General features: G+C 42.1%; 1 protein-coding gene and 1 pseudogene across 3 annotated transcripts in view; both read right to left on the bottom strand.

The window, feature by feature from the left end:
- Positions 1-335: 335 nt before the first annotated feature.
- NIPA1 (NIPA magnesium transporter 1) overlaps positions 336-27,412 on the bottom strand; it is a 40,114-nt gene continuing 13,037 nt past the window's right edge. The window contains exons 2-6 of one of the 2 annotated variants that reach the window (XM_082630008.1): positions 24,575-24,622; positions 22,346-22,436; positions 5,095-5,255; positions 2,349-2,607; positions 336-730 (exon numbers count right to left, since the gene is read on the bottom strand). In XM_082630008.1, coding sequence (XP_082486134.1) covers positions 634-730; positions 2,349-2,607; positions 5,095-5,255; positions 22,346-22,436; positions 24,575-24,622 — 656 coding nt within the window. In that variant the 3' untranslated portion in view covers positions 336-633. Of the gene's footprint in view, positions 2,608-5,094; positions 5,256-22,345; positions 22,437-24,574; positions 24,623-27,412 lie in introns of both variants that reach the window. The other variant, XM_082630007.1, reaches the window with a different exon arrangement.
- LOC309809855 lies at positions 12,716-15,497 on the bottom strand (annotated as a pseudogene). Its single transcript has 2 exons — positions 15,040-15,497; positions 12,716-13,277 (listed from the first exon to the last, which is right to left on the bottom strand). The product of its transcript is annotated as an uncharacterized misc_RNA (transcript).

Below are 27,412 nucleotides of genomic sequence, written 5' to 3'. Positions count from 1 at the left end.
TGTAAACAAAAAAATGGTAATTTCCATATGACACATGGACTTTCTCATTATACTTGTATAACCACATGTATTTGAATATCTCATACTCCTTACCTAGAAACGATTGTTATGCCTAAAAGTATATTTATACTCCTGCATTATACTTTCAGAAAGTTCAGTTCAATAAATTAAGGCCTGCATTCCCCAAAATACTGATGATAAAAAACAAACCTTCACGAGCTGATAAAAAGAGTAATGGATTTTTTGAGCATTTATTAACTATCAGTTACTGTAAGATTTTTGAAAATTTTAAAATATTCTTGCTGCTGTTAGTTCACAGATCACTTGACAACCCATGATCATCACATGTACTTTTAATTCATAAAGGTGTTTTTTTCTCGATGTTAAACTATCCTTATTTTATTTAGTCTCTTTGTTCAACACTTTAGGTAACTATTCCTTAGGTCTTTAGAAATGTTCTTTTTGTCTGAAAAAACACTTTTTTTTTCCTATTGACATTCCTTAGTAATTTTAATTGGGTATTATTTAATTGGGTATCACCAAATCTACCTTACCCAATCCCATCTTTCAACTTGGCATAGCTTCCTATTTAGATAAAACAGTACACATGGGACTTCCCTGGTGGTCCAGTGGTTAAGACTCCAAGCTTCCACTGCAGCGGGCACTGGTTCGATCCCTGGTCAGGGAACTAAGATCCGTCATGCCGCATGGTGCAGGGGTGGGAGAACCACTGCAAATGAAGTACATGATATCTTGATGAACATCTGCATCACTCTGTACTTTGTTCCCATTTAATACACATGCAAGGTTACTACAGATAGCCAAATGACCTCTTTGATCCAAATACTGGAATAATTAATGGCTATTTTGCATTTCAGAAGTTTGGGTGAGGAATTGTAGGGTGCTCTCAAACAACAGGGAGATGGCTACAAATTGTTTTCATTTTTGCTAGAAATTCTTTTGAAAACTGTGTGTGTTCCAGTTTGTAGAATACAGCCTAAGCTTAAGTGTGTCCTTTAACTTGTTCCTGAATTACAGGGAACTCATATGTGCTATTGAACAGTTACTCTCTCATTTAACAGCCTTATTATCAAGTTAAATAATGTATTTCTTCTTAATGGCCACAATGCTTGCTGAAAGAGAACATGGATATATTTAATACTGGATCCCAGTTACATTAGACTGAATGCAAATAATATACCTCATGCTACTTAAGTCAATTGTCTTTTATTGGACAATAACTACATGCTGAAAGGGTTCATTTACTCCAACGTGCCCTTAATCTTGACTCTCTTCCAGTGAATGAATATACTATAATTTCTAACTGCTTTGAACATTTATGTTTTGAAGAGTGAAATATTAAAGTATAATCAAGGAGGCTGCATTATTCTAATCTAAGAGAACATACACACAGTAATAGTCAAATTAAGTGAATACTTCAAGTAATAAAGGCACTGAAATTGATTTGAGCTATTGAAAATCATCCTGCAAATGGAACAGTATATCATTTCCATTCACTCTTCTCTCTCTGTTTGCAATTAAAATGTCTAGGAGTTGTGGGTAGGAGAGTCAACACATCAGAGGATTAAAACCCATTAAATGTATATACCTCTGATTTGGATCCGACACCTGAATGTTATACATGCTTAATACAAAATAACAAAACTACAGACACATTTACTGTAGAGTCAGATTTGAAGACAACAATTTCTCCCATTTCCAAAGTAAGCTTCTAAGGAAGAATATCTGTTCCCCTGCAAAGACTAATCAGAAAAGGCCCATTCTATTTAAATAATGATGACGTGTTTTAAAAGCAAAGAGTATTCATGAAAGCTTCCAGGTTAATGGCAATGAACGTAAGATTCCTCTCCTCAGAGAGAGATGACACCCAGGCAACCACTGAGCAGCTCCAGAGCACAGAAGCCTGGGCCCCCACGCCAGTGCTGAGCGACGCATCCTCACCCTCCACCAGCCCATCCGTTCATATACAGGCAACTCCAACACCAGCGACTGACGGTCTCTACTTCACAACAGATCAGGACCAGAAGCCACATCCATTTCCTGTTCCTCAAGCCACCCAACCCCCCGTTACAGCCTAGTCTGTTTTCATATTAGACTTGTTCATCTCGCCAAGGTTGAAGTTGAACTCTTTGAACACCTGTATAAGGACAATCCCAACGGAGACCGTGGTGAAGCCGCAGGCCATGCCCAGGAAGTCCACCAGGCCCACGTTGCTCCACTCCCGGAAGAGGATGGCCGAGGCCAGCAAGACCAGTGTGGTGAACACAACGTAGTAGATGGCCCCAAACACAGAGGAGTCGAAGCACTCGAGGGCCTTGTTGATGTACCTGAACTGGACGATGATGCTGCAGCCAAGCACGGCCAGGAGCACCAGGCACAGGCAGAGGGCACGCCGACTAGACGGATTGTTGTGGAAGATGTCTTGGGCTGCCAGCCCGATGCCCTTAGTGGAAGGCACGGTGAAGCTCCCCAGCAAGGAGCAGATGCTGATGTAGACCATGATGTTGGTGGGCCCGTGGGCCGGCGCGATCCAGAAGATGAGCAGCAGCAGCATGAGAAGCACGATGCACAGATAGCCTACGAACACTGGAAAGGAGAGGGCGCATGGTGACCCCGGGGCAAAGCAGAGCAGCCCTCGCCACGCGCTCCGCCGCTGTCACCGGGACACCCTACCGCTCCGGATGCGCTTTACCACAGCCCCTGAGCTCATTCCACAAAAGTTATTCCCATCATCGCTTTCACCATTCAAACATTCATAGCTCCTATATATTACATGTCAGTAAATAAGTCTTCTATTAGTAACATGTTTTTTTTTTTTTTTTTTTGCAGTACGCGGGCCTCTCACTGTTGTGGCCTCTCCCGTTGCGGAGCACAGGATCCGGACGCGCAAGCTCAGCGGCCATGGCTCACGGGCCCAGCCCCTCCGCAGCACGTGGGATCTTCCCAGACCGAGGCACGAACCCGTGTCCCTTGCATCGGCAGGCGGACTCTCAACCACTGCGCCACCAGGGAAGCCCTATTGGTAACATTTTTATAACAATAAAAGTCAACACAGATGCTTTGAGATTTTGTTTTCGGCCACACTGCGCGGCACGCAGAACTTCCCCTACCAGGGATCAAAGCCATGCCCCCGCAGCAGAAGTGCAGAGTTCCAACCACTGGACTGTCAGGGATCTCCTGAGAATTCTTTTAAAACCATTTCAAAAGATGGTCAACTCAACAAACTCTAGGCAGAGAGTGCTCCTGTGTGTGGGGTGGGAGAGAAAGGGAGTCACGCGGGGTCTCAAAGGACACGCAGGGAAGCTGTAGGGGTATTCCTGGCTGTTGCAGCGACTGGGGGCTGCACACAGTGGGCAGAGGCCAGGGGTCCTGGGATGTGCAGACAGTCCCACACAATGAAAAATCATCCTGTTCTCCTGACAACTTCGGAATGTCACCTTGGACAGGAAAGTGGAAAATGTTTATAATAATCAGAGCCTAGAACCTGTTTTATGTGTAAAACAGAGTAATTTGGCAAGGATTTAATATACGTTGAATTTTTCAGAACTTCAAGAGTTATTTTCCATTTCAGAAGATCCTGTTGTTGGGAGTTCCCTGGTGGTCTAGTGGTTAGGATTCCGGGCTTTCACTGGCGAGGCCCAGGTTCAATCTCTGGTCAGGGAACTGAGATCCGGCAGGCCACCTGGCATAGCCAAAAAAAAAAAAGAAGATCCCATTGCTGATGGCAAAATCCTTAGTGTTTGAGTCAATAACACAACACCTCCACGTCGGTCTGTCTTGCACCTGCCAGATTCTCAGCACACACGGTGTGGGGTCTGCTGGCTTTAATATGTCTTCTCCTATAGTTGTACCTGAGCATTCTATTTTATTCCAAAGTACTGTTCTTAGGGCATTATGTTGACTGCTATTATATGTACAAGGAGTTGTATTTTCCATGAATTTCATTTCCAGATTGTAAAGGGGGTGCCAGGCACTGGGCCTGAGGGCTGGGAACAGCCTGGACATGTGTATCAGCAAGCAGGTGGTGGGAGCCCCTTTTCCTCAAGGATAAGAAAAAGACTATGGAGCTCTGCTGCAGGGGAAGATTCAGGAAGACACTACAGCTGAAAGCTGCCTGGGAGCCTGACCTATAAACTGGGCAAGGGGTAGTGGAGGGCAGAGGGCAACACGCGCAAACGTAAAATACTGCCGAAGTGTGGGCTGTGTTTGTGGAAAAATCAGAAGTAGCTTGAATGGAAGTGCGCAGGCTTTATTTCAGAAAAAGCAGCTGGGGGGGGCTTCCCTGGTGGCACAGTGGTTGAGAGTCCGCCTGCCAATGCAGGGGACACGGGTTCGAGCCCTGGTCTGGGAAGAGCCCACATGCCGTGGAGCAACTGGGCCCGTGAGCCACAACTACTGAGCCTGCGCATCTGGAGCCTGTGCTCCGCAACAAGAGAGGCTGCGACAGTGAGAGGCCCGCGCACCGCAATGAAGAGTGGCCCCAGCTTGCTGCAACTAGAGAAAGCCCTTGCACAGAAACGAAGACCCAACACAGCCATAAATACATAAATAAATAAATTTTTTTTAAAAAAGGAAAAGAAAAAGCATCTGGGCCTGAGTGTGCAGAACTTTGGGTTTTCTCTCATCAGGGGGAAGGGGTGGTGGTGATTGCAGTTATGAAAAAAAAAATTATGTCAAAAGTAGATACCCCCCAAAAAAATAAAGTACAGGGCTCTGCGGGGGCTCTAAAGATGAATTAAATCAGATCTCGGCTCTCTGAGAGCTTCACTTCAGAGGGAAGCATGGTGGCCTGGACACATGGTGGTCCTGAGAGGAGCAGCCTGGGGACGACCCCGCAGAATGGGCGCACAGATGCGGGGCGGGGGACGGCATCCATGCACAAGGTCTGGGTCCCAGAAGGCAGCAAAGGGGCCAGGGCAGCAGGGCAGCCCCGGGGGGGCAGCAGCGGACAGTGGTGAGCAAAGAGGAACCAAGGGCCTGGAGGACAGACCACAGCGGGGCGGAGGGTACAGCTCCAGCCGGGAGAACCGCGCCGCAGGCGGCAAGCTCTCTGGCACCACGGCTCTGAGTTACCTGGGTTGGTCAGCTTCTCCTCCAGCTCGGCCTGAGTGGTCACACTCTCAGATTTCGGGGAGTGGATAATCAGCACGACAGAACCCGCACAGCTTAGTAGACACCCCAACTTGCCCAAGATGTTGAGCTTTTCTTTCAGAAGGTAAGAAGCTAAAATGGACCTTCAATTTTAAAATAAGATATGATTAAATCAAACTATCTGACCCGTTTCTTCTAACTGCAGATGTTATTAAAGCTACATCTTCTTTACAGTCACATTTTATTTTTAACTTCGTTTTTAAGTGTACAAAGATTAGGAATTTATTGAAGTTGCTATTTCAGTACGAATAGGATCTTCATGCCAATTCCATGCATAGGCAGTGAACAATGATACTCTTTTAACTCGTACCACTATATTATTTCAGTAGATATGAAATATACCAGGGTAGAAAAATAAGTTTTATGATGGATCAAAAATAAAAATACTGCTTCCATAGTTTTAAAAGTACACAGTCCAAAAAAACTATGTTAAGTAGGAAAGCAGGATATGAAAATCGTTAAAATAATTACAAGTAATTCATGATCAGAACACTTAAGTTAAAATAAATTAAGTGAGAAAATGCACAAATAAGAAAAAATCAAAATGCTAATAGTAACTGAATTACGGTAGAAAGACTATGGGTGATTACTTTTCTCTTCTCTAATATGGAAACTTTTAAAATGTGGTCACATTACTTATTTAATGCAAAAAAAAAAAAGCATTCCTCATAAAACACCTGTAATCTTGAGACTGGTAATAGTGTTTCTTATTTCCCTGTATAACATCAGTATATAATTTGAATCGGGAAACCTGGGCTTTTTCTAAATCATGGGATTGGCCATTGTCAATCTGCTGGCGTCCAAGCCAAAGGCACTCAGGGAACGTGAACATCCACGGGGAGGGCACACCAGACCCAGATACCAATATATATATATACAGGACTATTTCCATTCATCCTCATTTCACAGATAAGGAAACCAAACCTCAGAAAGGATCAGCACTGAACCCAAGGCCACAAAGCTAACAAGAGGTGATGCCATGGAGAGGTCAAAGCTTCCATCTTTCCCTTACTGCGCTTTGTGTCCCTGGCCCTGGACAGCCTGGTCCCCAAGAAGACCCAGCAGTGTAGCTGGGAAAATAAGCAACATCCCTGAAAGAAACCATACAGGATATAATAATACAGAACTGGACGTTAAACTGGGGGGGTCCACACAGCTGCACGGAGAGGTGGCAACAGAGGATCGGGCGGCTCCTAGAATAAGAGGTGGGCTGGAGTCAGCCTGGAACAATGGGTGGGCCTATGCTGGGGGAGAGGGCTGCCACGCATATGAAGAAAGGGGCAGGGTAATCCTGCAGCGCAAGGCCAACTCACCTCTTATTCCACTCTTGGTCTTAGACCAGAGTACAAACTAAACAGCCCTGCTATAAAACAGAGTGCGTAACAGAAAACTTGAGGGATGTGTAGGCCAACAGATCAGGAAACAACTGCTACTGAAAAAGCCAGTTTATTGGGCTTCCCTGGTGGCGCAGCGGTTGAGAGTCTGCCTGCTCATGCAGGGGACACGGGTTCGTGCCCCAGTCCGGGAAGATCCCACATGCCGCGGAGCGGCTGGGCCCGTGAGCCATGGCCGCTGAGCCTGCGCGTCCGGAGCCTCCGCAACGGGAGAGGCCACGACAGTGAGAGGCCCGCGTACCGCAAAAAAAAAGAAAAAAAAAAAAGAAAAAGACAGTTTATTGGTCTCGGTCTCCGAGCTGAGGGCCGTAGCGCCCTAAGCAGGACGGCACAGGGAAGCGCTAGCGTTGGTCAGGAGGTGCTGGAGGGTTGCGGAGGGCTGTAGCAAGAGCCTTCGCTTCCCTGTGGTCTCTGGGGGAAGGGGTGTGTAAGGCAGTGCAAGCAGCTTAGCACACTGGCCATAGGGAAGAGCTCAGGGGCGCTTGGGCACGGGCTGTCCCTAGCTGTCTATGACTTGGTCCTGGGGGGTCAGTGCAGGTGGGTAGTGGGCAGGAGGGTGAGAGTCCAAAAAAGGAGGTGGTTGGGATGTGAGCTCTGGATTGGTTGGTTTAGATTTGAAACGTATGCCTGAGCAGAAGAACTCCTCCTGAGGGGGGAGGCGCGCGTGCCAGGGGACACGTGAGCCAAGGCAAGGTGACTCGGGACTGGACTGTCCAGAACGAGGCGTGCGCAGCACAGGCATGCAGGGCAGATGTTAGGGCGTCCAGTTTAGAGACGCTAGACACATGGTCGATAGGGTGCCGTGTGATTTGAGGACACACCAGATAAAGACGTGGGCAACTGTTACCTCCTGAGTACGTTCCTCATGGAGAACTAGTCCTTGCCCGCCCTGTGGCTGAGAATGGATGAGCCCAGGGCGGCTGGAATAGGGGCCATCTACCTAACAGGCTTCCCCAGCTGTCGAGGCTCAAAACCTTTCTCCTCTCACTTTTCCTGGGCTGCAGTAACTAAAGCCTGCTACCTTCCGAGCTGAGATTAAACAAAAAGCATACAAAATCTCTTTGACTTAAATCAGGAGTCCACAGACTATGGCTGAAGGCCCAATCCAGCCCTTCACCTGTTTTTGTGACTAACATCTTACTGGAGCACAGCCGTGTCCACACAGTTACTCTCGTCTCTGGCTACTTTCCGCTACGATGGCAGAGGCGAGCAGCTGCAACAGAAGCCACGTGGCCCACGAAGCCTAAAATATTTACCATCTGGCCCTTTACAGAAAAAGGTGGCCAGCCCCTAAGTTAAATGATCTACACAACTAATCACACATCTATCTGGAGAGTTGGCCTGAGGTGGAGGCACACGTTACATGTCGGCATCAGGGCCACGACAGCCCAGAGGGGCGGCATCCTCACTGGAGCAGTTGGGGGTACAGCAGAGGTGGGAGGGTGGGGTGAGAAGCAGTGTGATAAAAGGCAATGAAAAGAGGGGGAAAGAAATTTAATGCCAAGAGAGAGTCAATAAACTATCTTAATAAACTTATAGTAATAGTAAACAAACAAAAAATGTGCTGTAGAATTGACAGCAAGGTCTTGAAGAGAAATTTGTATACCCAAGTTCATAGCAGCATGATGCACAATAGCTAAAATGTGGAGGCAACTCAAGGGTCCACTGACAGATGAATGAAGAAGGAAACAGTACAAAAGGAGTGCACAAGGGTTCCCTTTTCTCCACACCCTTGCCAACACTCATCTCTTGTTTATTTTTTATGACAGCCATTCTAACAGGTGTGAGGTGATATCTCATTGTGGTTTTGATATGAATGTCCCCCATGACTAATGATGTTGTGTGTCTTTTCATGTACCTATTGGCCACCTGTATGTCTTCTTTGGAAAAACATTTATTCAGTTCCTCTGCCCATGTTTTAATCAGATTGTTTGTGATCTTTTTGCTATTGAGTTGTAAGATTTCTTTATATAATTTGGAGATTAACCCCTTACCAGATCTATGATTTGTACGTATTTTGTTGATGGCTTCCATCACTGTGCAGAAAGTTTTTATTGATTTTTTAAAAGATTTTTTTTTGATTTTAAGGTCTTTATTGAATTTGCTACAATATTACTTCTGTTTTATGTTTTGGTTTTTTGGCTGTGAGGCATGTGGGACCCTAGCTCCCTGACCAGGGATCGAATCCGCACTCTCTGCATTGGAAGGCGAAGTCTTAACCACTGGACCACCAGGGAAGTCCCTGTGTAGAGGCTTTTTGGTCTGATGTAGTCCCTCTTATTTATTTTTGCGTTTGTTGCCTTTGTTTTTGATGTCAGATCAAAAAAAATTGCCAAGACCAATATCAAGGAGCTTACTCCTTATGTTTTTCTTCTAGGAGTTTTGTAGTTTCAGGTCTTATGTTCAAGTCTTTAATCTGTTTTGAGTTGATTTTTGTGTAGATAGTGATCCAGCTTCATTCTCTTACATGTGGCCTGACCAGTTTTATGGAAGAGACTATCATTTATCCATTATATTCTTGACACTTTTGTCTTAAATTAATTGACCATATACGTGTGGGTTTGTTTCTGGGTTCTCTATTCTGCTCCACTGATCTACGTGTCTGTTTTTATGCCAATACCATACTGTTGGGACTTCCCTGGTGGCTCAGTGGTTAAGAAACCGCCTGCCAATGCAGAGGACACTGGTTCGATCCCTGGTCTGGGAAGATCCCACATGCCGCAGAGCAACGAAGCCTGTGCACCACAACTACGGAGCCTGCCCTCTAGAGCCTCGTGCCTAGAGCCTGCGCTCAGCAGCAAGAGAAACCACGGCAATGAGAAGCCCGCGCACCGCAATGAAGAGTAGCCCCCGCTCGCCGCAACTAGAGAAAGCCCACATGCAGCAACGAAGACCCAACACAGCCATAAATACATACATACATACATATATACATACATACATACATACATACATACATACCATACTGTTTGGATTACTATAGCTTACAATATAGTTTGAACTCAGGAAGCTTGATGCCTCCAGCTTTGTTCTTTCTCAAGATTGCTTTGTCTATCTTTGTCTTTTATGGATCCATACAAATTTCAGGATTGTTTGTTCTATTTCTGTGAAAAAATGCCACTGGAATTTTGATAGGATTGCACTGAATCCATAGATTGCACTGGGTAGTATGGACATTTTAACAATATTAATTCTTCCAATCTATAGGAATGGAATATCTTTGCCTTTATTTGTGTCTTCTTCAATTTTTTTCATCGATGTGTTAATAGTTTTCAGTGTACAACTCTTTTGCCTTCTTGGTTAAATTTATTCCTAGGTATTTTATTTATTTATTTTTTTGGCCACGCCACGTGTCATGCAGGATCTTAGTTCCCTGACCAGGGATTGAACCCGCACCCTCTGCACTGGAAGCTCAGAGTCAACCACTGGACTGCCAGGGAAGTCCCTATTTTATTCTTTTTGATGCAACTGTAAATGGGATTGTTTTCTTGATTTCTTTTTCTGCTTGTTTTTCTTAGTGTGTAGAAACACAGCTGATTTTTTGTACATTGATTTTGTATCTTGCAACTTCAGTGAATTTATTTATCAGTTATAACCGTTTTTTGGTAGAGTCTGTGGGGTTTTCTATATACAATATTATGTCAGCTGCAAGTAGAGACAGTTTTACTTCTTCCTTTCCCATTTGGATGCCTTTTATTGCTTTTTCTTGTCTCGCTCTGGCTAGGACTTCCAGTATTATGCTGAATAAAAGTGGCAAGAGTGGGCATCCTTGTCTTGTTCCTGACCTTAGAGAAAAAGCCTTTGGCTTTCCACTGCTAAGTATAAAGTTAGCTGTGGGATTGTCTTATGTGACCTTTATTATGTTGCAGTATGTTCCCCCTGTACCCAGTTTGTTGAGTTTTTGTCATGAATAGATATTGGATTTTGTCAAATGCTTTTCCTGCACCTATTGAGATGATCATATGATTTTTACCCTTCATTTTGTTAATGTGGTATATCACACTGATTGATTTGTGGATACCGAACTATCCCTGAATCCTTGGTACAAACCCCACTTGATCATGGTATATGATTTTCTACTGTATTGTTGAATTCACTTTGCTAATACTTTGTTGAGAATTTTTGCATCCAATATTCATCAGTGATATTGGTAAGTAATTTCCTTTTTTGTACTGTCCTTGTCTGGTTTTGGTGTCACAGTAATGCTGGCCTTGTAAAATGAGTTTGCAAGTGTTCCCTCCTCTTCAATTTTTGGGAAGATTTGAGAAGGATTAGTATTAATTCTCCTTTATTTGATAGAATTCACCTGTGAAGCCATCTCTTCCTGGACTTTTCTTTGCTGGGATGTTTTAAATTACCGATTCAACCTTCTCCTGTTCAGATTTTCTATCTCTTCATGATTCAGTCATGGTAGGTTGCATGTTCTAGGAATTTATCTGTTTTTTCCTAGGTTATCCAATTTGTTGATGTAGAATTGTTCATAGTCTCATGATCCTTTCTATGTCTGTCGTTCAGTTGTAATGTCTCCTCTTTCATTTCTGAATTTATTTATTTGAATCTTCTCTCTTTTTCCTTAGGTAGTCTAGCTAAAAGTTTCTCAATTTTGTTTATTAAAAAAAAAGCAGCTCAGTTTTGTTAAGCATCTCTATTGTTTTTATGGATGTTATTTCATTTATTTCTGCTTGGCTTTTTATTTCCTTCTTTCTGCCTACTTTGGGGATAGTTTGTTCTTTTTCCAGTTCCTTGAGGTAAAAAATTAGGTTATTTGATATCTTTCTTTTGTCTTAATGTAGGCATTTATTGCTGTAAACTTCCCTCTTAGATCTGCTTTTGCAGCATCCCATTCTTTGACACACTGGTTGTTCAGGAGTATTTATTTAATATCCACATATTTGTGAATTTTCCAGCTTTCCTCCTGTTATTGCTTTGTAGTTTCATACTACTGTGGTCGGAAAAGATACTGGGTATGACTTCAATCTTCTTAAATTTGCTAACACTTGTTTGTGACCTATCGTAAGATCTATCCTGGAAAATGTTTCCTGCACACTTGAGAAGAATGTGTACCGTGCTGCTGTTGGATAGGATGTTCTGTATATGTTAGATTGGTCTAACATAGGGTTCAAGTTCCATGTTTCCTTGATCTTCCGTCTGGATGATCTATCCATTGTTGAAAGTGGGGTATTGAAGTCTTTCACCATTATTGTATTGTTGTCTATTTTTCCCTTCAGATCTGTTAGTATCTGCTTAATATATTTAGATGCTCTGATGTTGGGTGTGAATATATTTGTGATTGTTATATTTTTGATGAATTGACCACTTTATTATTGTCTAATGACCTTCTCTGTCTTTTGCTACTGTTTTCAGGTTAAAGTCTACTTTGTCTCATACAAGTAGAGCTACTCCTGCTCTCTTTTGGTTCCCACTGGCAAGGAAGATCTTTTTCCATCCCTTCACTTTGAGTGTATGTTTCCTTAAAACTGAAGTGAGTCTCTTGTAGGAAGCATATACCAGGGTTCTAGTTTTTAATCCATCTAGCCACTCTATGTGTTTTGATTGGAGACATCAATCCTTTAACACTTAGAGTAATTACTGATAGGTAAGGACTTATTAACACCATCTCATTAACTGTTTTCTGGCTTACTGGAGTTCCCTTGTACCTTTCCTTCTCTTTTGCTGCTGTTCTTTGTGAACTGCTGATTTTCCATTGTGATATCCGTTGATTGCCTTCTCCTGCTTGTGAATCTACTGAACGTTTTGTTTTGTGGTTACCATGAGGCTTACATTAAGACATCTTAGAGATATAACAGTCTATTTTGCACTCCTAACAATTTAACTTCTATTGCACACAGAACCTCTCATCTTTTATTCCCTCCCTTTTTTTCATATATTTGATGCCACAATTTACATCTTTTTCTACTGTGTATCCACTGATCACCTGTGGTAGCTATGGCTCTTTTTTAAGACTTTTCTCCTTCAACCTTTATACTAGAGTTAGGTAGTTAACATGCCACCATATTACAGTATTCTGTATTCAGTATTGTGAATCTGACTCTATGTTTACTTTTGCCAGTGTGTTGTATATGTTCATATATTTCCATGTTACCAACCAGTGTCCTTTCATTTCAGCTTGAAGAACTCCTTTAGGCATTTCTTGTAGGCAGGTCTAGTGGTGATAAACTCCCTCAGCTTTTATTTGTTAGGGAAAGTCTTTTTTTTTTTTTTTTTTACAGTCCAGGTCTTTTATTTTCTTTATACCCATCATGCCATGAATTCATAGGGAATGGGCTCCAACAGTTCAGGCTCCTTTCCATTGGTTCTCACAAAGTGTGCTTCTCTGGGTGGAGCAGGCTGGCACTTCAGTTGAACCCAAGTACCTTTCTCTTTGGCTTCCTTCTTTTTCTGATCATTTTCCTTCACCCGTTTCAGGAAGGTATCTCGGCTCTTAGAGTGCTTAATATGCTTGATACGCTCATTAATTCTCTTGGCAAGAATCTTGCCCTTGTTTGTTTACAGTGATGCCAACAGCATGCTGGGTTAACACTGTAGACTCTCCCAGTTTTGCCGTGGTACCATTTGTGGGGCATTCCTTTTTGAACAGTGTCCATTCCCTTGATATCTACAGTATCACCTTTCTTGTAGATTCGCATGTATGTAGCCAAAGGAACAACTCCATGTTTTCTAAAAGGCCTAGAGAACGTGTAGCAGGTGCCCCTTTGTGTTGGTCATTTTGGCGAATACTTTTTCATATAATTTGTGTGGCAAGGAGACTGAAGAATGCTTCAGATAACCCATCAAAGCCAAATAAATCACTGTTACAGCGAATGCACACTTCACTTTAATGGTGAGAAGAATGCCTGAGGGACGGGGGAGGGAGGGACAGGAGGCTCCGGGAGCCATATGCATAGGGAAAGTCTTTTTTTTTTTTTTTTTTTTTTTTTTTTTTTTTTTTTTTTGCAGTACGTGGGCCTCTCACTGCTGTGGCCTCTCCCATTGCAGAGCATAGGCTCTGGACGTGCAGGCTGGCTCACGGGCCCGGCCGCTCCACAGCATGTAGGATCCTCCCAGACCGGGGCACCAACCCGCGTCCCCCACATCGATAGGCAGACTCTCAACCACTGTGCCACCAGGGAAGCCCATGGGAAAGTTTTTTTCTTGCCTTCATTTCTGAAGGGCAACTTTGCAGGGTATAGTATTCTTGGCAGTTTCTTCCTTTCAGCACTTCAAACATATCATCCCCTCTTCTCCTGGACTGCAAGGTCTCTGTTCAGAAATCCACTGATAGCCTTATGGGGGTTTCATTCTATGATTTTTTTTTCTCTTGCTGCTTTTCAAATTCTCTGTCTTTGATTTTAGACAGTTTTATTATAATGGGTATTGGACAAGATCATTTTGGACTGAAATTTTAGAGTAACCTGTGAGCTTCATGAACTTGGATGTCCAAATCTCTCCCCTGGTTTGGGAGGTTCTCAGCCACTATTTCCTTTACATAAGCTTTCTACTCCTCTCTTCTTCTCCTGGGATTCCAATGATGCCTACACATTGTTTCTCTTAATGGCGTCATGTAAGTCCCACCAGCTTTCTTCATTCCTTTTCGTTCTTTTTTTCTTTTTGTTCCTCACATTGGATATTTTCGATTGATCTGCCTTCAAGCTCACTGATTCTTCTGTTTGGTCGTCTGCTGTTAAAGCTCTGTGTTGAATCCTTCAGTTCTGTCATTTCATTCTTCAGCTCCAAAATGTGTTTGGCTCTTTTTTTACAGCTTCTATCTCTTCATTAAACTTCTCATTTTGGTCTTGTGTTGTCTTCCTGATACCATTAAATTGTTTATCTGTGTTATTTTGTAGCTAGGAGTCTTTGGAACAGTTATTGTGAATTCCTTGTTAGGAAATTCAGGATCTTTATTTCTTCGGGCGTTACTGGAGGTTCTTTTGGTGGAGTCACGTTTCCCTGATTCTTCATGATTCCTACAGCTTTGCATGTCTGCACATTTGAAGAAGCAGTCACCTTTTCCAGACTTTACGGGTAAGGGAAGACTTTCACCTAGGGGTGGGGGCATGCTGGAGTGTGCTGTGGCCCTCGGTCAGTGGCGCAGGGCACCAAGAGCAGGTGCATATGGTGGCACCAGGTCCGGTGGGGCATAATGTCTTTTGGCTCAGGCTGCTAGGGTCTACATCATCAGCAACTGTGTGTTCCATGGTGAGTACTGCTGAGGGTCCATAGTGGCCGCAAGGGGTCCTGGGGTCCATAGTATCACTTGGGGTCAAGTGGCTAGACACCAGGATAGGCAGAGAAGGTGGCCAGAGCCAATGATGTGCACACACTCAGCTTTGAGGGACAACTGCAGGTGCCTATATAGTTTCAAGTGCCTATATAGTGCCTGCCAGTTGCAGACACACAGACAGCGGTAGGGGCCAAGGCAAGCAGCAAGGGCTGGAACCAACTATAAGCTCACTAGTAGCTGTAGGATTCCTACCATAGCCCTGCGGTAGCTGCACATTTCTCAGCCCCACAAGCCATGCACAGTGTAATGGAGGCCGGTGACAGGGGTTGGGCCAGGGGTGTGCAAATGCATAGCTCAAGTGGCTGGTAGCAGGTCAATGCAGCAGTGCAGGCTAGTGACAGAAGACAGGGCCTGATCCAGACCAACATGTAGCTGTGGAGGCTGGCAGCCGGAGTGCTCTCCTGTGGCTGCCAGGATACCCGCTCCCAACCTGCACATTGCAGTGGAGGCCTGCAGTGTGGAAAGGCACAGTTGGAGGCACTAGCTGCAAGGAAGCACATTGTGGCGGGGTCAGCTGTGGAGGTGGAGGCTGCTGTCTTGCACTCACACAGCCACAGAGGGCTGCTTGCTGCCCGTGCGGTTCCCGGGCTCCCCAAGTGCAGGGGAGGAGAGTGGGGAAACGAAGCAAGGAAGGACTGGGCTTCTGGCATCAGTGAACGTGAATATATATAGGGCAAAGGTTGCTGAAACATGCAGGGGTCCACGGTGGTGAAATCTGCTAAGTTTTTCTGCAGAGCAGCTCACTGAGAACCACACTCACTCCCACTGCATGGCTGCCACTGGTATCCCCTGCTTTTCTTCCTGGCTCCTAGCCATTTCAGTACACTTCAGTTTTGCCAATCTGGGTGGGAGCTTCGTGTGGTGCTCTGAAAGTCTTGGGGAAACTGGTCACTTCCTCCATTCTTCCTTTCCTGGCCAGGGGAACTCTTCCTATCTGGGAAGTTCCCTCATGGCACTGAGCAATCCCAACTTGGGGGAAGGGATAATGCAGTCAAAATGAAGCTGTCTTCTTCCTTCTTTTTCTTGCAGTTATTCTCAGGTTTTTGGTTCCACTGTATCACTAAATTTTCTCAAGTGGACTCCGGAGCTCTCCCAGAGCTGTTTTCATGAATGGATAGCTAATTGTTAATTATTGTGGGGAGATGGAGGCTGAGTTCTTCCTTTCCAATCTGGATGCCTTTTAATGCGTTTGCTTGACTAACCGCTTTGTGTAGAACCTCCAGTACCATTTTGAATAGAAGTGGCAAAAATTGGACATCTTGTCTTGTTCCTAATCTTAGGGGGAAAGCATCTAGTCTTTAACCAGTAAGTATGATGTTAGCTGGGGCTTTTCCATAGAGATCCTTTGCAAGATTAGGAAGTTACCTTCTATTCCTAGCATATTGATTGTTTTCATCATGAAGGGGTGTTGAATTTTATAAAATAATTGTTCTGTGTCTGTTGAGATGTGGTGTTCACCCTTTATTCTATTGATGTGGTATATTACATTATTTTATTTTTGATGTTAAATACACCTTGCATTCCTAAGATAAATCCCACTTGGCCATGGTATATGACCCCTTTTATATATTGCTGGATTCAATTAGAGTATTTCGTTGATGATTTATCCATCTATATTCGCAAGAGAACTGGTTTGTAGTTTTCTTGCACTGTGTTTGGTTTTCTTACCAGGGTAACATTGACTTCATAGCCTGAGCTGAGAAGGAACCCTTCCTTCCCTATTTTTTGGAAGACTTTGTGAAGAACTGCTATTAATTCGTCTTTAAATGTTTGGTAGAATTCACCAGTTTTACCTAAGCTTTTCCCTGATGTAGATTTTTTTATTTACTAATTCAATCTATTTACTTGTTATAGGTCTTTTCAGATTTTCTATTTCTTCTCAAAACAGTTTTGTTAGTTTGTGTCTTTCTAGGAATGTGTCCATTTCACCTACATTATCTAACTTGTTGGCATACAGTTGTTTATAATATTTGCCTATAATTCTTTTCATTTCTGTACAGTTGGTAGTAATATTCCTCTTTCATTTCTGATTTTAGTATTTTTAGTCTTCTCCCTTTTTTGCTTTGTCAGTCCAGCTAAAGTCTTATCAATTTGGATGATATTTTCAAGGGACTAACTGCTTTTATTGATTTTCTCTATTGTTTTTCTATTCTCTATTTCATTAATTTATGTGCTAATCTTTATTATTTCCTTCCTTCTATTTGACTTCTTTTTCCAGTGTCTTAAGATGGAAGGGTAAGTTGTTGATTTTGAGATCTTTCCTTTTTTTTTCAATGTAGGCATTTACAAATATAAATTTCTCTCTGTGTACTGCTTTAGCTGAATCCTAAATGCTTTGGCATGCTGTTTCTTCATTTTTATTCATCTCAAACTATTTTCTAATTTCCCTTGTGATTTCTTTTATTTTTTAAAATATTTATTTGTTTATTTATTTTTTGGCTGTGTCAGGTCTTAGTTGCAGCATGCAGGCTCTTTGTTGCAGTGTGTGGGCTTCTCTCTACTTCTGACACAGAGGCTTCTCTCTAGTTGTGGCACATGGGCTCCAGAGCATGCAGGCTCATTAGTTGCGGCACATGGGCTCTCTAGTTGTGGCACACGGGCTCCAGAGTGCACGGGCTCAGTAGTGGCAGCACACGGGCTCCCTAGTTGTGGCACGTGGACTCTAGTTGCAGCGTGTGGGCTTAGTTGCCCCACAGCACGTGGGATCTTAGTTCCCCAACCAGGGATCGATTGGCATCCCCTGCATTGCAAGACCAATTCTTAACCACTGGACCACCAGGGAAGTCCCATGATTTCTTTTCAGATCCATTGATCATTTAGTAGTAAGTTATTTAATTTCCATATATTTGTGAATTTCACAAAGTTCACTGATTTTACTTTCTAATTTCATTCCACTGTGGTCAGAGAATGATTTCAACCCTTTCAACTTTATTGATGATTTTAACGGCCTACCACATGGTCTATCCTGAAGTATGTTCGACGTACACTTGGGAAGAAGATGAATTCTGCTGTTGTTGGGTGGAGTGTTCTAAAGATGTCTATTTTATCTACTTGGTTATAGTGTCATTCAATTCTTCTATTTTCTTCATGATCATTTGCCTAGTTTTTCTATCCATTATTGAAAGGCGGGTATTGAAGGCTGTGACTATTATTGTTGAACTTTCTATTTCTCCATTCTGTTAGGTTTTCTTTTATATATTTTGGATCTCTGTTTTTAGGTACATAGTTGTTTATAATTGTTATGTCTTCCTAACGGACTGCCCCTTTTGTCATTATAAAATGTCTCTCTTCATCTCTAGTAACTTTTGATTTTGTTTTACAGTCTATTTTGTCTGATACATAGCCTCTCCAACTTTCTTATGGTTACTATTTGCATAATGTTTTTCCTTCCTCTTACATTTAATCTATTTGTATCTCTGAATCTAAAGTATGTCTGAAGTTGAAAGAATATAGCTAGATCTTGTTTTTCATCCTGCCTATCTTTGCCTTTTAATTGGATTGTTTAATCCACTGACATTTAATGTTTTTATTGATATAGTTAGATTATGTTTGCATCTTACTTTTTGTTTTCTATGTTTCACATCTTTTTTTTGTTCCCTATTTCTCACTGCTTTCTTCTGCATTAAGTGAATCTTTACAGTGTGGCATTTTAATTCCTTTAATGATTTTTTTCACTATATTTGTTTTATTTTCCTTGTGGTTTCTCTAAGGCTTATGAGAATACATTTCAAATTGATACTAACTTAACTACAGTGAGATACAATAATGTAACTCTTATATAGTTCTATTTCCTCTTCTTCCTTTGTGTGTGTGTGTGTGTGTGTGTGTATACACACACACACACACACATATATGGTGTTTATTAAATCTGTTTGGTTATGTGCATTTTATTGAAAATGAGGTCTAACATTAGTGTAATAAATTTATTTTCCTATGTATAAAGTGGCACTTTTTGCCCTTTGTCATTTTATCTTTTGGGGTTTTCATATTATTTTGGTCAATTTAAGAAATTCTTTTTTTTAATATATATATTTTTTAAAAATTTAATTAATTAATTAATTAATTTTAGCTGTGTTGGGTCTTTGTTGCTGTGCGCGGGCTTTCTCTAGTTGTGGTGAGTGGGGGCTACTCTTTGTTGTGGTGCACGGGCTCCTCACTGCAGTGGCTTCTCTTGTTGCAGAGCATGGGCTCTAGGCACCCAGCCTTCAGGAGTTGTGGCTCGAGGGCTCTGGAGTGCAGGCTCAGTAGTTGTGGTGCACGGGCTTAGTTGCTCTGCGGCATGTGGGATCTTCCCGGACCAGGGCTTGAACCCGTGTCCCCTGCATTGGCAGGTGGATTCTTAACCACTGTGCCACCAGGGAAGTCCAAGAAGTTCTTTATATCATCACTTTAATTACTGTCATATTGAAATTGTTTTTCCATCCTTATTTTATCTTTTAGTGTAGAAAATTAACCTTTTCATTTTTATTGCTTCCAATGTTTGAAACTTCTTAACCTTCTAAGATCTGAAACACATTAAAAGTTTTCCTATACTTGGACCATAAACTCTAGGTACATAGCTAAACTTTTTTTTCTCCTTTTTTACAGATAAAATCTCTATATGACTTACTCTGGTTTGTGCTAGAGATGTGGGTTTGTTCAATGAAAATCAGAGACATAAACTATCTGTAACTACATGCCACAGATACTCAGGTAGGTATTAGTGGAGATGCTAGTTAACACACTGGGTTCACTTCAGCTTTACATAGCATACTCTGCACTGCTGAGTGAGATAACACACCTCAACATATCAAATAATGTCATTACACAAATCAGGCACTGAATGTAATATCAACAAACGATTCAATGTTGTATTTGTTTCTATTTCACACTTGGATGGCCATCCTGTACATAATGCTTAATTCACTTGGATCGCATTTTGATGGTGTTATGATTAGGATTTAAATGGATGTTCCTACAAATTGTTTACCAGGTTTCCCAAAACTATTTATTAAAAAAAAAAAAGAAAAGAAACCCTCTGTTTTAAACTGGAGATATGACAACTAAATGCAGATACTAGACTACATCTTGCACTAGAAGGAAAAATAATGGTATACAGGATGGCAGTATAAGGATAATGGTGTAATGGTTCACTTAACAAAATTGGAATGGGGACGGCAGGTCAGAAAGATACATTTATTATAATAATGTTAAATTTATCAAAATTGATGATTATACTACTGTTATGGAGAGGATGTCTCTCGTCTTAGGAAACACAAATCAAAGTGGTTAAGGGTAAAGGATCATGATATATGTAACTATTCTCACATGGATCAAAAAAAAAAAAATCCAAACAAAACAAAACAAACACCACATTCATAATAGAAAAGTGCTTCTCAAAGAAAGGTGATTCGCCCCACAAAGGGACATTTGCTTATGTCCAGAGACATTTTGGGGAGAGGGAGTTACCAGTATCTGATGGGTGGAGGCCAGGGATGCTGCTCAACACCCTACAAAGCACAGGTCAGCCCCCCAAAACAAAGAATTATCTGGCCCCAAATGGTGATAGTATCAAGGTTGAAAAACCCTGATACAGAGAAAGGAAATGAGGGAGCAAGTGGGATAGAATGTCAACAATCGATGTATCTGGGTGAGGTGTATATGGATGCTGTGTTAATTTTTCTCAACCTTGTAACTCTTCTGTAATTTGGAAATTAATTCCAAATAAAACATGTTTTAAAGCCTTTTTAAAAGTACTTTGTTGTGATGATTACTTTATCATACATTAAACCACTGCAGTGAAAAGTGGACCTATTTGGGAACTCTATTCTATTTCACTGATATTAGACATCTTTTTTCCCAGTGCCACATTCTTTTCTTTTCTGTTTCAATGTAATCCTAGCAACCTCATCCCATTAACAAAAAAAGAACTTCTTTTATATATACATATACATATGTACCTACATATTGATATCTTTACTTTTTCCAAATTAATTTGTTTTCTTATTTTTAAAAAACAGCTTATTGGGATCCTGAGTTGAAAGCATTCTTTTAATCCAGAACGCCATCTCACACGGTTCTTTGGGAAATGTCTCCTGAAGACCTGGAGCAGTGAACATTTCTAGTGAGGAGTCTTTGAATTATCAAAGTCCTTAAGAATTGACAGTTCTTTGGAAATTAATGAAGCAAGGCATTTTAATATGTGCGCATTAAATGTGCAAAGATCATATGGTTGGGTTGTTTATTTGTCTGATTATTTTTCAGGAAACGGAGAGTGAGGCTGGGCTCTGAGAAGCTGAAGTGGTGATTCCCCAGTGAGAGTGCCACTTATGTAATCTAAGCTTTTCAGGGCCATCCAAAATGCAAAGTGATGTTAAGCCACACGTGATACTAAGCATATGTTTGAATTAGAACAATGTACTACAAACACATTTTCAAAGGTTCACACGTGGAAAACGCTTTTGTGCTTTTTAGGCCACAGAACCTTAAAGCCTAAGCGACGTTAAGGTACGCAATTAAATACATCTATCACAGACACACTTCTCTGCAAGGATCTGGAGCTCTGTCTGGAATACAGCAGAATACCAATATATCAATGAATTAGAAACCTGGATGCTATTTCGCTTCTATTCTATCTCTGTTTATTAATGATTTCTTCAAAGGTAAAATAATATAAATAGGTTCACAAGAGGATATGTGTTAATATATTTAATAAATGTCTCATAAAATCATTTTCATAGGTCAGCCAAGTGTAATAAAGAGAAAGACCCCATTTGTGGTGGCTGGCTGCTTTCGTGTCCCCAGTCCTCTCTTTTCCCTTTTGCCCCATATCCGGGTAACCTGATAAGAAGGACAGTTCACACCCTCAGGCCCTTGGCACTAAAATTTCAAACCATGTAAGCCCCAGACTGAGCATGGGAACCTCCACCTAGCTCACTTCGTAACTGCAATAAAAACTCAAGGCCCCGCATTGCTCCTGTTCTACTCCAGACCAAACCAGAGCCATTCTCCTCGGGTGATACATTTGCTATTGACTGTTGTGAGTCGTGAATCCTTTTACACAACCCACTGGAGCCCATGTGTCATTTGTCCCAACCTCCATAATCTCCTGAGACAGGGGACTGCCCAGCATCCAGCAGGGGATGCTAGGGACCCACATAAAACACGAACTGACTAGTTTTGCTTATTGATTTCTCAGAATCACTTGCCAAGGAGCTGGGAAGACTCCAGTCTCCAGGAAGTCTTCCAGAGCAAAGACCAGGAGAGTGATGACATCATGCTGGTATCCACGAATAAGTTAGGATTTGAAATATACTGAAGCAAATGTCTAAGAGAGGGTTAATAATTCATACAACTAAATCTGAAGGGATAAAAATTAAGCCATATGGAGTGTAATACTGAAGACATATCTTCAGTTACACTTCTACTTTTATTATTTTAACAGAAACATTTAAAATGAAAAGTTTTCTTATACCTAAACTACACATTAAAAACCCAAACACAGAATCCCAGCTCTCACCCGAATGGCACTCCAAGGGCACCAAGTGGAGTCACCAGGACTGTGGGGACCGCCGTGTAGGCCAGGAAGTTTCCGATCTGGCCAACAGCCACTGTCAAGAGAATCACAAGGGTATCACTGCAATTACAAACATCTCTTTGAGCATTCATCACAGAGGTGAATTTTGCAAGACTGCTCTGAAAGGGCTACTTCTTTTTCATTACTGGTGAGGAAGGAAATATGGGGCATCATCTGCAAGATTAAGAGTCCTGAGGGCAGAGGGGAGCAGGCCCCATAGTATCACTGGCCCAATTCGTTTCAACCCTCTATGGAAATTCCCAGTCTAACCAGCAGTGACTGACAGTGGGTACAAGAGTATATTTCCACTTTCTTCTTAACATGTCCCTGTTTTAAGACAGATCATGTAGAGCTTTCCATGTCCCTTCAAGTGGCCTGGGATCTAGTCCAGTGACACGCTGCTGGCACGTCAAGTGGAAACACTACTGCCTGCACAGGGCTGTGCCTGGGGCTGCACTGAGATAGACAGACAGATAGATAGATAGATAGACAGATAGATAGATAGACAGATGGATAGATAGATGGATAGATAAATGATAGATAGATGGATAGATAGATAGATGGATAGATAGATGATAGACAGATAGATGGATAGATAGATAGATGGATAGATAGATGGATAGATAATGGATAGACAGATAGATAGATGGATAGATAAGATAGATGGATAGATAGATGATAGACAGATAGATAGATGGATAGATAGATAGACAGATGGATAGACAGATGGATAGATGGATAGATAGATAATGGATAGACAGATAGATGGATAGATAGACAGATAGATGGATAGATAGATGGATAGACAGATAGATAGATAGATGGATAGATAGATAGATGGATGGATAGATAGATGGATAGATAGATGGATAGACAGATAGATAGATGGATAGACAGACAGATAGATAGATGGATAGATAGATAGACAGAGAGATAGATAGACAGACAGATAGATAGATAGAGAGAGAGATGGGTGGATAGATAGATGGATAGATAGATAGATGGATAGATAGATAGACGGATGGATGGATAGATAGATAGATAGACAGATAGATAGATGGATAGATAGATAGACGGATAGATAGACAGACAGATAGATAGATGGATGGATAGACAGATAGATAGATGGATAGATAGATAGATAGATGGATAGACAGATAGATAGATAGATGGATAGATAGATAGATGGATGGATAGATAGATGGATAGATAGATCGATAGATAGACAGATAGATAGATAGATAGATAGATAGATGGATAGACAGACAGATAGATAGATAGATGGATAGATAGATAGACAGAGAGATAGATAGATAGACAGACAGATAGATAGAGAGAGAGAGAGATGGGTGGATAGATAGATAGATGGATAGATAGATAGATGGATAGATAGATAGACGGATGCATGGATAGATAGATAGATAGATAGATGGATAGATAGATGGATAGATAGACAGATAGATAGATAGATGGATAGATAGATGGATGGAGAGATAGATAGATGGACAGATGGAGAGATAGATGGATAGATGGATAGAGAGATAGATAGAAAGTGGAAACACTACTGCCTGCACAGGGCTGTGCCTGGGGCTGCACTGAGACAGATATATAGACAGATAGATACATACATAGACAGATAGATACATAGACAGATAGATAGATAGATAGGGCTTAAAAATGAGTTCTTCAATGAATCAACGTCTGCTAGAAAATTTCTTGCCTAAAAGACAATGTGTGACAAAAAGACCTCAAGATATATCTGAAACATCTAACAGAATTTTTCTTTATATATGTAAAGGTCTGAACTCTAATTTTATTATTTTTATATTATAACACATGACCTCTGATCTGCTACTTAAGGCTGAGTGAAGCAACTCCTTTGTAAAACCAGTTGTGTGGGGCACAAGTTCACCAAATGCCCACAGCCCAACTACAGATGAGAAAGCAGGAGCTGCTAAATTTCTTCAGATCCAGGACAGTCTGACCTGGACAAAATTCAGGCCAACAGCAGGCAGCAGGATCCTCTGCCTTCACCCTCCACCGTCTCCCACCATCCCGGTCCTCATTCCAAAGAACAAGCTAAGCTCATCCCACCCCCTCCATCCAGCGCTGGCAGACAAATGGCTGATCTTACAAAAGGAGACCAAGCCCTTCACCGCAGAGAGTACTTACTTGCAATCGTTCCTGCCCACCATACAATGTCCGTTAAATAGGAGGTACCTGTAAAAGAGGGAGACAAAAACGTCAGGAAAGTATGCACCAAGAGGTTTACAAGCTACACACTTAAAAGAGGAATGTTTAAATAAAACTAAAATTGAAAAGAATAATGAACGCCATACTTTTATTCATCCTACAAAGAAACTTTAAAGTAGTCTATAAAGAGCAGCATGAGAAACAATTAAAAGTGGCAAAATACTTTCTGCAATCAGCACAAGCTGACCCAAGCAAATAAAATCTTTATAAATTGTACTTTATTGGGGAGGGGGGCTCAACACATCACCTAGAGACAAATATTCTTTGGAGTAACTTTTTATATGTTGATTTCAAATGAGATTTGATCTTCTAAGTCCAATTCTCTCATGCATTTACTGAAACCCATTTATATGATAATTTTTCTAGTACAGGGTTCTGTGACTTGCTACTTAAACAGGTTCATAATGTAGAACCTCTGTGACATCGCTCTTTTTTTTTTTTGCGGTACGCGAGCCTCTCACTGTTGTGGCCTCTCCCGTTGCAGAGCACAGGCTCCGGACGTGCAGGCTCAGCGGCCATGGCTCACGGGCCCAGCCGCTCCGCGGCATGTGGGATCCTCCCGGACCGGGGCATGAATCCGCGTCCCCTGCATCGGCAGGTGGACTCTCAACCACTGCGCCACCAGGGAAGCCCTCCACCAACTTCTTTATTAATCACAAAGAGAAAAAGTTATCTTTACAGTACTCTAAGACCCTGACGGACATCACCTTAACTAAGTGGTCAACGTCAACACCATCAGCAGGGGGACAAACCAAATCCTGTGCCTCCTGAGGGCGCGCTGAGAAAGGCACAACATCACATCTGCAGTGCTCCTGCCAGAGTGCATCATCTGAATCTAATCAGGAGGAAATTGTGAAATGGTGCACATATCAGCTGGCCTGTACGCTTCAAAATCGGCAAGGTCACGAAAGACAAAGGCTGAGGTACTGTTGCAGATGACAGGAAACTAAAGAGATGTGACTAAACACATGATGTTAGATGGAAAAAAAGGTTGCTAGAAAGGACAGCATTGGGGCAACTGGCAAAACTTCAACATGGATTGTTGTAGATAACTGAGTAACAAAACCCCTTCACTTTCTGCATGAGAACGCGACTACAAAGCGAACAGCCATGTGGCCAGAGGACAGCACTTAAGGTAAAAATGACCTCTGATGGGCAAATGGCATCTGACTGGAGGTTGGGCTCCCCGAGTGCAATACTCGGAGAATAGGAACAGCTCTTTCAGGGCCTGGGAGTCCTGCCTCTATGACTTTATACTGGAGGGCATGAGGCTTGTAAGGCTGGGCAGCTGTGGCACCGTCTGCTGCAGTTCTGCCTCTGGGCCCCTAAAGCAGGCTCTGCCTCTGCTACCAGGCTCCAAGAGAGGGCCTGACACTGGCTGTGGCTCCTGTCCCATGTCCCTCTGAGTGTGTCTGATACAAAAGTGGCCCACGATGTCCTACACGTCAGGAAGTAGACCTGAGCTGAAGAATGCCCTGCAGTGAACACTGCAGAACAATGATCAACTATTAGTACAGAATCCTTGTTCAATTTCCCAAACGTGCTAATCACACTGTGGCTATTTTAGAGCATGTCTTTTCCTTACATGTGGAATCTGAAAAAAAAAAAAAAAGACACAGAATTGTCAAAGCAATCCTGAAGAAAAAGAACTAAGCTGGATGCATAATCCTCCCAGACTTCAGACAATACTACAAAGCTACGGTAATTAAGACTGCATGGTACTGGCACAAAAACAGACAGATCAATGGAACAGGATAGACAGCCCAGAAATAAACCTATATACCTATGGTCAATTAATCTTCAACAAAGGAAGCAAGAATATACAATGGAGAAGACATTCTCTTCAGCAAGTGGTGTTGGGAAAGCTGGACAGCGTCACCTAAATCAATGAAATTAAAACACTCCCTCACACCATGTTCAAACATAAACTCAAAATGGCATAAAGACCTACATATAAGACATGACACCATAAAACTCCTAAAAGAGAACATAGGCAAAACATTCTCTGACATAAATTGTAGCAATAGTTTCTTAGATCAGACTCCCAAGGCAAAAGAAATAAAAGCAAAAATAGGGATTCCCTGGTGGCGCAGTGGTTGAGAGTCTGCCTGCCGATGCAGGGGACACGGGTTCGTGCCCCGGTCCGGGAAGATCCCACATGCCACGGAGCGGCTAGGCCCGTGAGCCATGGCCGTTGAGCCGGCGCGTCCAGAGCCTGTGCTCCACAACGGGACAGGCCACAACAGTGAGAGGCCCACATACCGAAAAAAAAAAAAAAAGCAAAAATAAACAAATGGTACCTAATCAAACTTAAAAACTTTTGCACAGCAAAGGAAACCATCAACAAAACAAAAAGACCACCTACGGAATGGGAGAAAATATTTGCAAATGACACAACCAACAAGGGCTTAATTTCCAAAATATATAAACAGCTTATACAACTCAATATCAAAAAAGCAAACAACCCAATCAAAAAATGGGCAGAAGATCTAAATAGACATTTCTCCAAAGAGGACATAAAGGTGGCCAACAGACAGATGAAAAGATGCTCAACATTGCTAATTATTAGAGAAATGCAAATCAAAACCACAATGAGGTATTGCCTCACACCTGTCAGAATGGCTATCATCAAAAAGTATACAAATAATAAATACTGGAGAGGGTGTGGAGAAAAGGGAACTCTCCTACACCGTTGGTAGGGATATAAATTGGTGCAGCCACTATGGAAAACAGTATGGAGGTTCCTTGAAGAACTAA

The sequence above is a fragment of the Mesoplodon mirus genome, assembly GCF_964341445.2.
Source record: "Mesoplodon mirus genome assembly, chromosome: 8".
NCBI lineage: Eukaryota > Metazoa > Chordata > Mammalia > Artiodactyla > Ziphiidae > Mesoplodon > Mesoplodon mirus.
Note: the sequence above shows the minus strand (reverse complement) of the source record. Positions and strands in the feature narration are given on the sequence as shown.